Source organism: Trichosurus vulpecula, chromosome 1 (assembly GCF_011100635.1).
Source record: "Trichosurus vulpecula isolate mTriVul1 chromosome 1, mTriVul1.pri, whole genome shotgun sequence".
NCBI classification, from domain to species: Eukaryota; Metazoa; Chordata; class Mammalia; order Diprotodontia; family Phalangeridae; genus Trichosurus; species Trichosurus vulpecula.
The window spans coordinates 209,058,824-209,071,834 of NC_050573.1; the positions used below are offsets into that span (position 1 = coordinate 209,058,824).

The following is a 13,011-nucleotide window of genomic DNA, read 5'->3' on the forward strand; positions in this document are numbered from 1 at the left end:
GTTTCAGCTGATATGATCAATTGTGCTGATAGTTTTTTTTTCTATTATTGAACCAGCCATTGCTGCCCTGAAATAAGTCCTATCTGTTCATAGTGTATCATTCTTGTGACAAGTTTCCATAATCTTTTGGCTAATATTTTATTTCAAATTTTTGCCTCAATATTCATTAGTGAAATTGGTCTATAATTTTCTTTCTCTGTTTTGAGTCTTCCTGGCTTAGGCATTAGTACCATATTTGTACCATAAAAAGAATATAGTAGGACTCCTTTTTCACCTATTTACCCAAATAGTCTATAAAGTATGGGAATTAATCATTCTTTAAATGTTTGATGGATTTCACATGTAAAACCATCTTTTCTTGAAATTTTTTCCTAGAGATTTCATTGATGGTTTGCTTAATTTCTTTTTCTGAGATGGGGATGTTTAGGTATTTTGCTTCCTCTCCTGTTATTGTAGGCAATTTTTGTTTTCATATGTAGTCATTTATTTCCCTAAGGTTGTCGAATTTATGGGTATACAATTGGGCAAAATAATTCCTAATTATTTTTTTAATTTCCTGTTCATTGGAGATGAATTCACCCTTTTCATTTTTGATACTGGTAATTTGGTTTTCTTCTTTTTTTTTTTAAATGAAATTGACTGAAGGTTGATCAATTTTAGTTTTTTTTTCATAAAACCAGCTCTAAGTTTTATTACTTAGTACAATAATTTTCTTGATTTCAAGTTTATTCATCTTTCCTTCAGTTTTCAGTATTTTTAATTTGTTATTTAATTGCGGATTTTCAATTTGTTCTTTTTCTAGCTTTTTCATTCACTGGCCCAATTTATTGATCTCCTTTTTCTCTATTTTATTCATGTAAGCATTAAGAGATATAAAACTTCCCCTAAGAACTTCTTTTGCTGCATCCCATAAATTTGATATGTTGTCACATTATTGTCTTTTTCTTGAATGAAGTTATTAATAGTTTCTATGATTTGTTCTTTGACCCACTCATTCTTTAGGATTAGATTATTTCATTTCTTCTTAATTTTTGCTTATCTTTTCATAGTCTTTCATTACAAATAATTTCTATTGTATCATGATCTGAAAAGGATGCCTTGATTATTTCTGCCTTATCTGCATTGTATCATGAGGTTTTCATGCCCTAGTACATGATCCATTTTTTTTGTATGTGCCATGTACCATTGAGAAAAAGGTATATTCCTTTCTATTCCCAGTCAGTTTTCTCCAGAGGTCTACCATATCTACCTTTTCTAAACTTCTTTCGTTTGTTTTGAAGTTGGATTTATCAAGTTCAGAGAGGGGGAGGTTGAGGTCCCCCACTAGTGTAGTTTTTGTGTCTATATCTTTCTGTAACTCCATTAATATGTCTTCTAAGAATTTGTATGCTACATCACTTGTTGCATATATGTTGAGTAATGATATTGCTTCATTGTCTATGGTGACTTTTAGCGGGATATAGTTTCCTTCCTTATCTCTTTTAATTTGATTTATTTTTGTTTCTGCTTTCTCTGAGACTAGGATTGCTACCCCTGCTATTTTTACTTTAGCTGAAGTATAATATATTGTACTCCAGCCTTTTACCTTTAGCCTGTGTGTATCCCCCTGTTTCAAATGTGTTTCTTGTAAACAATATATTGTAGGATTATGTTTTTTAATCCATTCAGCTATCTGCCCCCATTTAATGGGAAAGTTCATCCCATTCACATTCACAGTTATGAGTACTGTTTCTTTTTCTCCATTCTGTACTTCCCCCCCTTATGCTTTTATTTCTCCCTTCTCCCTTACACTCCTCAAAAGAGTTCTGCTTTTGAGAGGTGTCTTCCTCAGTTTAGCATTCTTACTCCCTTATCTTACCCTTTTCCCCTTGTATCTTCTTCCCTTCTTTCTGACCACACTTCCTCCTTCTGGTTTTCACTTTTCCATCCTACTGCCTGTAAGAAAAGTTTGATTTCTATACTTATCAGAGTATGTTATTCCCTTCTTGAACCAAATCAAATGAGAGCAAAGCTCAAATACTACTCTTCTCCCTTGCTTCTTTCCCTGTACTATAATATGTTTTGTGTCGCTTCATGTGATATAATTTATCCTTTTTACCACCTCCTTACCTCTCCCCCTAAATCATTCCCTTTACACACCTTAATCATGGTTTTATCATAACATCTCTTGTTTTATACTAACACACTTAGTCTATGTGTATCTCCTTCAATTGTCATAATAATTGTACTACTCTCAAGATTGGCATATATATATATATATATATATATATATATATATATATACACACATACATGTATATGTATATATGTGTGTGTGTATATATATATATATATATATATATATATATATATATATATATATATATATATATATATATATATATATATATATACATATTAAATAAAACTATATCATCCTGTATAGGGATGTAAACACTTTGCTCTTATTGAATAACAATTTTTTTTCTTTCCCCCTATTTACCTTTTTATGTCTCTCTTCAGTTTTGTATTTGAAGACCAAATATTCCTTTGAGCTCTGGCCTTCTCATCAGGAAGGCCTGGAATTCCCTTATTTCATTAAATGTCCATCACCTTGACTAAAAAATGATGTTCAGTTTTGCTAGGTAGCTGATCTTTGCTTGTATCCAAGCTCCTTTGCCTTTTGGAATATCATATTCCAATTTCTCTTGTCTTTTAATGTGGAAGCTGTAAGGTCCTGTATGATCCTGAATGAATTTCTACAATATTTGAATTGTTTCTTTCTGGCTTCTTGCCATATTTTCTCCTTGATGTGCTCATTCTGGAATTCGACTGCAATATTCCTTGGAATTTTCTATTTGAGATATCTTTCATGTGGTGACTGGTGAATTCTTTTTAGGACTATTTTACTCTCTTCTTCTAGGAACTCAGGGCAGTTATCCTCCATGATTTCTTTGAAGATACTGTCCAGGCTCTTTTTCATCATGGCTTTCCAGTAGAAGAGTTATTCTTAGATTGTCTTTCCTGGATCTATTTTCCATATCATTTGCTTCTCCAATCAGATATTTCATGTTTCCTTCTATTTTTTCATTCTTTAGATTTTCTTTGACTGATTTTAGGTGCCTCATGGAGTCATTAGCTTCTACTTGCCCAATTCTACTTTTTAATGTATTGTTCTCTTCATTTAGCTTCTGAACCTCCTTTTCCATTTGGTTAATTTTAATTTTCAAGGATTCATTTTCTCCAATTAGATTCTGGATCTCCTTAACAATTTTGCCTATTTTACTTTTTAAAGATTTGTTCTCATCAGTGAAGGCTTTTCCCCATTTTTGCTTTTATCTGTCTAATTTGTTTTTAAAATCCTCCTTGAGCTCTTCCATGAATGCTTTTTGTGCTTGAGGACAGTTCGCATTCATTTTTGTGGTTTCAGATGTGGGTGCAGTGTCTATGATGTCCTCTTCTGAATTGGTATTTTGATCTACCCTGTCTCCGTAAAAAGAATCAATAGTCCTTGGTTTTCTAAATTGCTTCTTCATGATGGTTAACTTTTTCCTGTCTTTAAAGTGGATGTCTGCTTGCTTGGTTGAGGCAGCTCTGTCCCAAGCTTCTTGTTCTGGGAACTGTGAGCCTGGTTACTATTTTTTTTTGCTATGGCCTCTGGTTTTGTGAGGTGTGGAAGATGGATGGTCTGTCAGTTGGAACTCTCCCCTTCCCCTAGGGATGCACTAGAGTGTGGGTAGTCTCAGCAGTTGTCTGCGCTGGTGTCTGCCAATTCGCCTGGATATCTGAAGGCACCTCTTAGTTCCTGGTGTTTACCCTTGCCGGCTCTATCCCCTTGGGGCTCAGGAACTTCCAGTGTTTAGTTACTGAAGCCTCATTTCTGGCTCTTCTGTTTCAGGGTTTCTCCCCAGGGAGTATTATCTGGGTGAAGAAGGGAGGGATGAGAGCCATTTTATCTGGTCATCATGGCTTCTGAAAGGTAAAGAATGTGAGTTTCAAACCTTTAGACTGTGGGCTGCTAGTCTCAGCAGTAGCTGTGCTTATGGCTGCAGGCACTATCCTGTTGCCTCCCCTAACTCAGGGAAACTCCTGTCCTGGGCTGAGAGGCCTGGGGATGGGCACCAGTTTCATGAGCCCAGAACTCTTCCAGCACAGATCACTGGCTGATTTTTTTTTGTCTGTTCTTTTTTTGTTAATTTATGTAATATATTTAGTTTTCAGCATTGATTTTCACAAGAGTTAGAATTACAAATTTTCTCCCCATTTCTACCCTCCTACCCACTCCAAGATGGTGTATATTCTGGTTGCCCCATTCCCCAGTCAGCCCTCCCTTCTGTCACTCCACTCCCCTCAAATCCCCTTTTCCATTCCTTTCTTGTAGGGCAAGATAAATTTCTACACCCCATTGCCTGTGCATCTTATTTCCTAGTTGCATGCAAAAATATTTTTTCATTTGTTTTTGAACATCTGTTTTTAAAACTTTGAGTTCCAAATTCTCTCCCTACTTCCCTCTCCATCCACCCTCATTAAGAAGGCAAGCAATTCAGCATAGTCCACATGTGTATCATTATGTAAAACCCTTCCACAATACTCATGTTGTGAAAGACTAACTATATATTGCTCCTTCCTAAACTATCCCCTTTTATTGAATTTTCTCCCTTGACCCTGTCCTTTTTTGAAAGGGTTTGTTTTTGATTACCTCCTCCGCCTACCTGGCCTCCCTTCTATCATCCCCCTTTTTTATCTTATTCCTGCTTCTTTCCTGTAGGGTAAGATACCCAATTGAGTGTGTATGGTATTCCCTCCTCAGGTCAGATCTGATGAGAGCAACATTTACTCATTCCGCCTCACCTGCCCCCTCTTCCCTTCCTACAGAACTGCTTTTTCTTGCCACTTTTATGAGAGATAATTTACGCCATTCTAACTCTCCCTTTCTCCCTCTATCAGTATTTTCCTTTCTCATCCCTTAATTTGATCTTATTTTTTTAGACATCATGCCTTCATATTCAACTCACATGGTGCTCTCTCTCTCTCCCTCTCTCTCTCTCTCTTTCTCTCCAAATATATATATATACACATACATACATACACATACTACACATATATCTATACATGTACACATACACACATATATACATATATGCATATTCCCTTCAGCTACCCTAATACTGAGGTCACATGAATCATACACATCATCTTTTGAGGTAGGAATGTAAACAAAACAGTTCAATTTTTGCAAGTCCCTTGGGATTTCTCTTTCTTGTTTACCTTTTCATGCTTCTCTTGATTCTTGTGTTTGTAAGTTAAATTTTCTGTTTAGCTCTAGTCTTTTCACTGAGAAAGCTTGAAAGTCCTCTATTTTGTTGAAAATACATATTTTGCCTTGGAGCATGATACTCACTTTTCCTGGGTAGGTGATTCTTGGTTTTAATCCTAGCTCCATTGACCTCCGGAATATCGCATTCCAAGCCCTTCGACCCCTTAAGGTAGAAGCTGGTAGATCCTGTGTTATTCTGATTGTGTTTCCACAATACTCAAATTGTTTCTTTCTGGCTGCTTGCAGTATTTTCTCCTTGATCTATGAGCTCTGGAATTGGGCAACAATATTCGTAGGAGTTTTCTTTTTGGGATCTTTTTGAGGAGGTGATCTGTGGATTCTTTCAATTTCTATTTTACCCTCTGGCTCTAGAATATTGGGGCAGTTCTCCTTGATAATTTCTTGAAAGATGATATCTAGGCTCTTTATTTGATCATGGCTTTCAGGTAGTTCAATAATTTTAAAATTATCTCTCCTGGATCTATTTTCCAGGTCAGTGGTTTTTCCGATTTGATATTTCACATTGTCTTCCACTTTTTATTCCTTTGGTTCTGTTTTACAATATCTTGCTTTCTCATCAAGTCACTAGCTTCCACTTGCTCCAATTTAAGTTTTGAGGCAGCATTTTCTTCAGTGGTCTTTTGGACATCCTTTTCCATTTGGCTAACTCTGCCTTTCAAGGCATTCTTCCCCTCATTGGTTTTTTGGAGCTCTTTTGCCATTTGAGATAGTCTATTTTTAAGGTGTTGTTTTCTTCAGTATTTTTTTCAGTATTGTTTTGGTTCTCCTTTAGCAAGTCATTGATTTGTTTTCCATGGTTGTCTCATATTATTCTCATTTCTCTACCCAATTTTTCCTCTATTTCTCTAACTTGCTTTTCCAAATCCTTTTGGAGCTCTTCCATGGCCTGCGACCTGTTCATGCTTTTCTTGCAGGCTTTTGATGTAGGCTCTTTAACTTTGTTTACTTCTTCTGGTTGTATGTTTTGGTCTTTTTTGTTACCAAAGAAAGATTCCAAAGTCTGAGAATGAATATGAGTGTGTTTTCACTGCGTGGCTGTGCTCCCAGCCAACTTACTTGACTCTTGAGTTTTTCATCAGGGTATGACTCCTTGAAGAGTACAGAGTACTTTGTTCCAAGCTTGAGGGGATGTGCTGTTGTTTTCAGAGCTATTTCTATACAGCCAGCTCTGCCCCACCAGCACTCCTCATTCCCCAAGAACCACTAACCTGGACCTGACAAAAATCTTAAGCAGGCTCTGCAGTGCTGCTCTGATCTGCCACTTAATTCCTCCCACCAGGTGGATCTGGGGCCGGAAGCCACTGCAGTTGTAGTTCTGTAGCTGCACCACCTCCTGCCACCCCTGCGGCAGTGGCTGAACCACCAACTCCTTCCACTCTGTCCCTGCAGCTTTTCCCACTTACCTTCTCTGTTGTCTTTGGTGTTTGTGGGTTGAGAAGTCTGGTAACTGCCACAGCTCACTGATTCAGGGCGCTAGAGCTTCTAGTGTGGTTGATCCTGCTGCACCCCTCGCTGAGCTCTGCTCCCCTCCGCTCCCCTCAGCTCCCAGCTCCATTTTCAATAGACCTCACCCAGAGACCATCCATTTTGTCCTGGGCTGGAGCCCTGCCTCCCTCTGCTATTTTGTGGGTTCTGCAGTTCTAGAATTTGTTTAGAACCATTTTTATAGGTTTTTGGAGGGACCTGGTAGGGAGCTCATGCAAGTCCCTGCTTTCTGGCAACCATCTTCCACTGGCTGATTTCTGCAGCTTCTCACACTTTGGTGTGGCCTATTGTAGTTCTGCATGCTGGGCACTTTCTCAGCCCACAGATCTGCCCTGTGGACCCTTGGACTCTCCTCAGAATGCTATATTCTTAAGTATCAGAAGCTGAGTTTGAATTCTGGCCATTTAATTCACCTATGTGACCTTAGGTAAGTCATTTGATCTCTTTTTATCTCCAATTTCCTTATTTGTAAAAGATGAAAGACAGAACTGAGAAGCATAGATTTAAAAAAAAATAATGATATCACCATTTAGATTGAACTTTGAGGTTTTTCACATGCTTTACATAGAATATTTCATTTGATCCATTGATAAAGGCATATATCATTATTGTCATTTGGCAAATGCAGAAACTAAGGGTTTTTGAAGTTATTTGGCATGTTGAGTATCACATGGCTGTTAAGCATAAAGAACAAGCGACATAAATAATCATTTTCAGACACATAATCAGGACTTACAAAATATATTTATATTGAATCCATAACCTATATTCCCTTTGTCTAACAATATGATGCTCCTGCCAAAATGTGATTTTAATGGATTTTCTTGTTACTTAAAAATACATTAGTCCAAATTGTATTCTAAGTTACATCAGGTTAAGACTTTTTCAAAATCTATTCATTGACCTATGACTCCTTTATTGTTTCTAAGATTAAAGGTTTTTTTTTCCTTAGCTCAATGTTTTTGAATTTTTTATTTTTTTCTTCATTAACTAAGATTTCATTAATTTAATAATTATTGAGAATTATGTAGATATATACATCTATGTGTGTATTTACATTTTCATATCTATATACATATTAATAATGAATCATTATCACATTTTTTAATCTTTCAAATGATAAACTCCCATTGCTTCTGATAAATAATTCTGAGTTGTTTGATAAGAACATTATTTATAATTAAGGGTTTCATAAATGAAGTTTTCCTAATTTATATTTCATAACATTGTTATAATTTTTGATCAATGACTCTATTTATATAATCATTATTACTAATTATTAGAAACTTATTTCTTTACTTTTAATTGAAAGCAAAATGCATAAAGTAATTTAATAATGACTTCACGTTGTAGTTATTAATTTCATCCCATAGCTCATATTTATAAACTTTTTCATAGGCTTTTTAAAAAACACTTTCATCATTTCTTAATGTCTTTGAGAACCATTCATTATTTCTATTTTGCCCTTTTGGACTGTCTTTTAAATTGTTTGTGAAAATGAAGAAATGAATTATTATTAATAATAATAATAATATGATGGCATTTTCTTGAAGAGAAAAAGTCTGAGTTGCACTCATTAAACAAACTTCAGCGGCATTATTATTCCCCATTATTGTGCATTTTTTCCTCTATATGCCCTACATTATAGGGAAAGTAAAGGAGTGTCACCTTCCTCATTCTTCGTGTCTCTCTGACAATGAGTTTTTACTATGTTGATCAGGTGATTTAAACAAAAGACTCATTTCTGGGATATGACCTGTTTGCAACTATTAGATTCTAATATAATTTGAATTTGTTACCCAAATAAGTTGGCATGTGGCAAATGAAATTTAATGTTGACAAACACAGAGTAATGTAGATTAGCCTAAATATAATAAGGAACAAGATATAAAATTATAGATAATTGGACAGAAAGGAAAAGATCTTGAAATAAACCTTGAATTCATGGCAAACTTTCAGTAACCTAAACCACAGAAAGAAAATTCTTCTATAGCTATTCTATGGAACCTTAGAAGTTCAACATTGAGGATATCTACTCAGCAATGTTTAATCAAATTTTATGTCACCAAATTTAAAATGATTCCTGTCCCTATTCTGGCATTGAATCATACATCTATTATGGACATAAAATTGCATTCACCACTGTAACACTTTTAAAAATATTTGAACATTGGCTAAAAGCTCTTCCCTTGATGTCTATTAACCAAGATTTCGAGTACAGTTGTTCAAGGAAGAAATGGTTTAAAAAATAGCAACAGTTTTCTAGCAGACCAATCTGCCTTGGAACTCTGGTAGTAAAAAGGGAAATGCTGAATCCCACCAATTTGTTACTCTTACATTTTTCAGTTTAGCAATGTAAGATGTACCTTCACTTATAAGAAACTGTCTGATGGCTCTGTTCAATGCATTTTTACTAGTCAAGTACATAATATGCTTGAATGTTGGAAATCCTTTGGACTAAGGCTCAAGATAAAACAATAATAAACTAATACCACCCAAGAGAGTACAGAAGATTCATAATATTGTCAGGATCAAATCAATATATTCCCTAGCTTTCTATTTTTCCTCTTTCTTTTACTAACCACAACACAATTTTTTGAAATAGAATGGCTCCTCTTATTTTAATGGAGTCAACTTTTCACCAAACCCACAAATATAAAGCAAGAATTGGACTTCATATGTTCACACAAGAAGAGAAGTCAGATGCAACATGCAAGTTCACATTACAATCCACTATAAGCTCATATTCTAAACTTAAAATGGAGTCTTAGATTTTATAGATGAATATAATTTTTGGAGTTAGAGTCCACATAGATCATTTAACACAAAACCCTCAATTAATGAATGTGGAAACCAAGCCTAAGGAGGATATGCTATGTGTGAGCAGTGAACATCATATAGGAGAAAGAAGTAGAGAAATGTGAGCTGAAGAAGAGACTATTGTTTAGGAGATATGGAGAGTATTGAAATCATGAAGAAGGCCAGAGGTGGAGTTTAGGGAGGTGAAGTTCAGGAGATTTAGAGGATAACACATTGAGTTAGTGGTGAACTAAAGCTGAAGTAGGGGTACCTACTGCAGTAGAGGGAGAAATATAAAGAGAGGATCAGATGATGAAATAAAGGAGAAGGAGTTGAAATAGAATAATAGAAAGGAGTTGTAAAGCAATAATGGTTTTTAAAAGTTGGTAAAAGTAGGGTAAGATGTCAGCAAAAAATGGAAAATATTTTGTTTGACTAACCACGTAGTAATGTGATAAAACATAAAAGAAAAGGAAAAGTAGTAAAGCAATGTAGTAGCAATATTAATTTGAAGATATTCCCCACCCATTAATAGGCCATGTGTCCTTCTTATGTCATAGGAAGCCTAAGTCACATGTGGTGGGATGAACTTAATGAGAGGAAAAGGAAATTGCATCACAGGAAATTCTCAGAGAGCAGTTACTACAGAGAGAGCAGAGGGAAAGAGCAGACACACTTTGGTGACTGTGAGTAAGTTTTTGGAAAGGCCCCAGCCTGGGGGAGGAGGGGGAAGATGGTTTAGGGATGGTGTGGTTCTCTGCTGTGGTATTGTGTATTGAATTCTTTGCTCCTGTGATGGATTGGGAGTAGTGGTTACAGGATCGGGTTGTTTGGTGTCTGAATAAATGGTTCACTTCTTCTACCTTCTATGTGGAGAGTCTCATATATTTTGGAATACAGAACCACATAGGCATTTTAACAATTTTTATCTATTCTGTGATTATTGCCTTGTGGATACAAGCAGTTATTAGGAAACTTGCAGCATATCTCTAGGGCAGCTATTAGCAAGAATGACAGGGCAGTGGAACCAAGATGGTGCAGTGAAAACAGGGACATACCTGAGCTCTTTCAAATTCTTTCACATACCTCTTGAGAAGTGAATCTTCACAGTTTTGAGAGAGGTAGAATCCACTAAGAGACAGAGTGTGGCAGGTTTCCAAGCAAAGAGAGTTCAGAAAGAGAGAGATTTGTTATATCTGGCCTGGAGAGCACTGGGTGTGGCAGGACCACCTTGCAGTACATTACCATAACAAGAGCAAACCCAGTGCACTGCAGCTGTGGTGGCAATTCCCAGGCCCCCTGGCATGGGATGTGAGTCTGTTGGAGCTAGCTGAGACAGAAGTGTAGAGCTTTCAGTGCAGCAGCATCTACTCCTGGAGCTATCATCCCACAGTCTAAAGGTTTGCAACTCACCTTCTTGAACTTCTGGGAGCCATGATGACTAAATAAACTCATAAGATCTCTTATGCCTCCTTTGAACAAACCCAGGGAATACTGCCCTAGGAGAAACCCTGGAATAGAGAAGCCAGAAGTGGGTGTTCAAAAGTCTTTTAACTAGGGAGACTGTTGGCCTCTCTTGTGGTGAAGGAATGAGATCAGTGCAGGAAAGGAGGCATCCCAGCAAGCCCCTTGTTAGCAAACCAGAGGGAGCTCCTGAGCCCCAGGGTGTGGAGCTGACAAGCACTATCATTAGGACCCAGAAATGTCTTTGCACAGTGAGGGGAATGGGCAGACACCAGTGCAGACCTAGAGCTGAGACCACCTGTGCTATATAGCACAGCCCTAGGGGAAGAGCAGATTTCAGAAGCCAGACCACCTGTCCCCCACACCACACAGAGTGACCCCTTGGGGAAACTCAGAAAGACTTAACTGGGCCTTAATCTTTGGCACATGCCACTCAGCATCAGTTCAGCATCAGAGGAGCTGCAGCAATATATACTTTCTAGCTGACAAAATCAGAAGCCACACTACACAAAGCCAGTAACCAGGCTCCTATTCACAACACAAGGAGTTTGGGACAGAGTCTTCTGGGCCCCAGAAGCAGAGATAGACTTAAAAAGCCAGGAAAAGGCAACTACCATGAAGAAACAAGGTGGAAAAGTAAAAAAAAAAAAAGACCATTGAGTCATATTAGGGGAACAGAGAAGATCAAAATATAAATTCAGAAGAGGACAGCATTGACACTCTACCCATTTCTGAAACCTCAAAATGAAATATGATCTGGTCTCAAGCCCAAAAGGCATTCCTGGAGGAGCTCAAGGAGGATTTTTAAAGCCAAATTAGATAGGTAAGAGAGTAATTAGGGAATCTAATGGGAAAAATGAATTCTTGAAAAATAAAATTGGCCAAATAAAAAGAGAGATGCAGAAGCAATTGGAAGAAAATAATTCATTAAAATTAGAACTGGATAAGTAGTTCCTTTCTCGCTTCCCGGCCATCTTGGCAGCAGGTCTCTGGCTGAGGGTCCTCCCGCACCGCAGGCAGGAAGATGGTGGCCGCAAAGAAGACGAAAAAGTCGCTGGAGTCCATCAACTCGAGGCTCCAGCTGGTCATGAAAAGCAGCAAATACGTGCTGGGCTACAAACAGACCCTGAAAATGATCCGACAAGGCAAAGCCAAGTTGGTCATCTTAGCCAACAACTGCCCAGCCTTGAGGAAATCAGAGATTGAATATTACGCTATGTTGGCCAAAACCGGCGTACATCACTACAGTGGCAATAACATTGAATTGGGTACAGCATGTGGGAAGTACTACAGAGTATGTACACTGGCTATCATTGATCCAGGTGATTCTGATATCATTAGAAGCATGCCAGAACAGACCAGTGAGAAGTAAACTGTACAAAAATATACTTTAATAAACGGGTCAAAACTTGTTTTTTAAAAAAAAAAAAGAACTGGGTAAGTAGAAGCTAATAACTCTATGAGGCATCAAGAATCAGTGAAACAAAATCTAAAGAATGAAAAAAATGGAAGAAAATGCAACACATTTCATTCAAAAAAACTGACCTGGAAAATAGATCCAGGAGGAAAAATCTAAGAATTATTAATCTTCCAGAAAGACATGATGAAAAAAAGAACCCAGACTGTATCTTCCAAGAAATCATGAAGGAAAATTGTGGTGAGGTCCTAGAACCAGAGGGTAAAATAGTCATCAAAAGAATCCACCAATCACCTCCTGAAAGATATTGCAAATTGAAAACTCCAAACAACATTGCAGCCAAATTACAGAATTATCAGGTCAAGGAGAAAATATTGCAAGTAGCCAGAAGGAAACAATTCAAATATTATGGAACTACAGTCAGGGTCAAATGAGACCTAGAAGCTTCTATATTAAAACACAAGTGGTACTGGAGTATGATATTCAAAAAGACAAAGAGTTTGGTCTACGATCAAGGGTAAACTATCCA

The 13,011-nt window shown here is 37.0% G+C and overlaps 1 protein-coding gene across 1 annotated transcript; it reads left to right on the top strand.

Annotated features, from left to right (window-relative positions):
• Nucleotides 1-12,029: 12,029 nt before the first annotated feature.
• Nucleotides 12,030-12,481, top strand: LOC118833180 (60S ribosomal protein L30-like). Its single transcript, XM_036740571.1, has one exon. It carries the CDS (start codon nucleotides 12,090-12,092, stop codon nucleotides 12,435-12,437), a length of 348 nt encoding a protein of 115 aa, XP_036596466.1. The 5' UTR covers nucleotides 12,030-12,089; the 3' UTR covers nucleotides 12,438-12,481.
• Nucleotides 12,482-13,011: the final 530 nt, after the last annotated feature.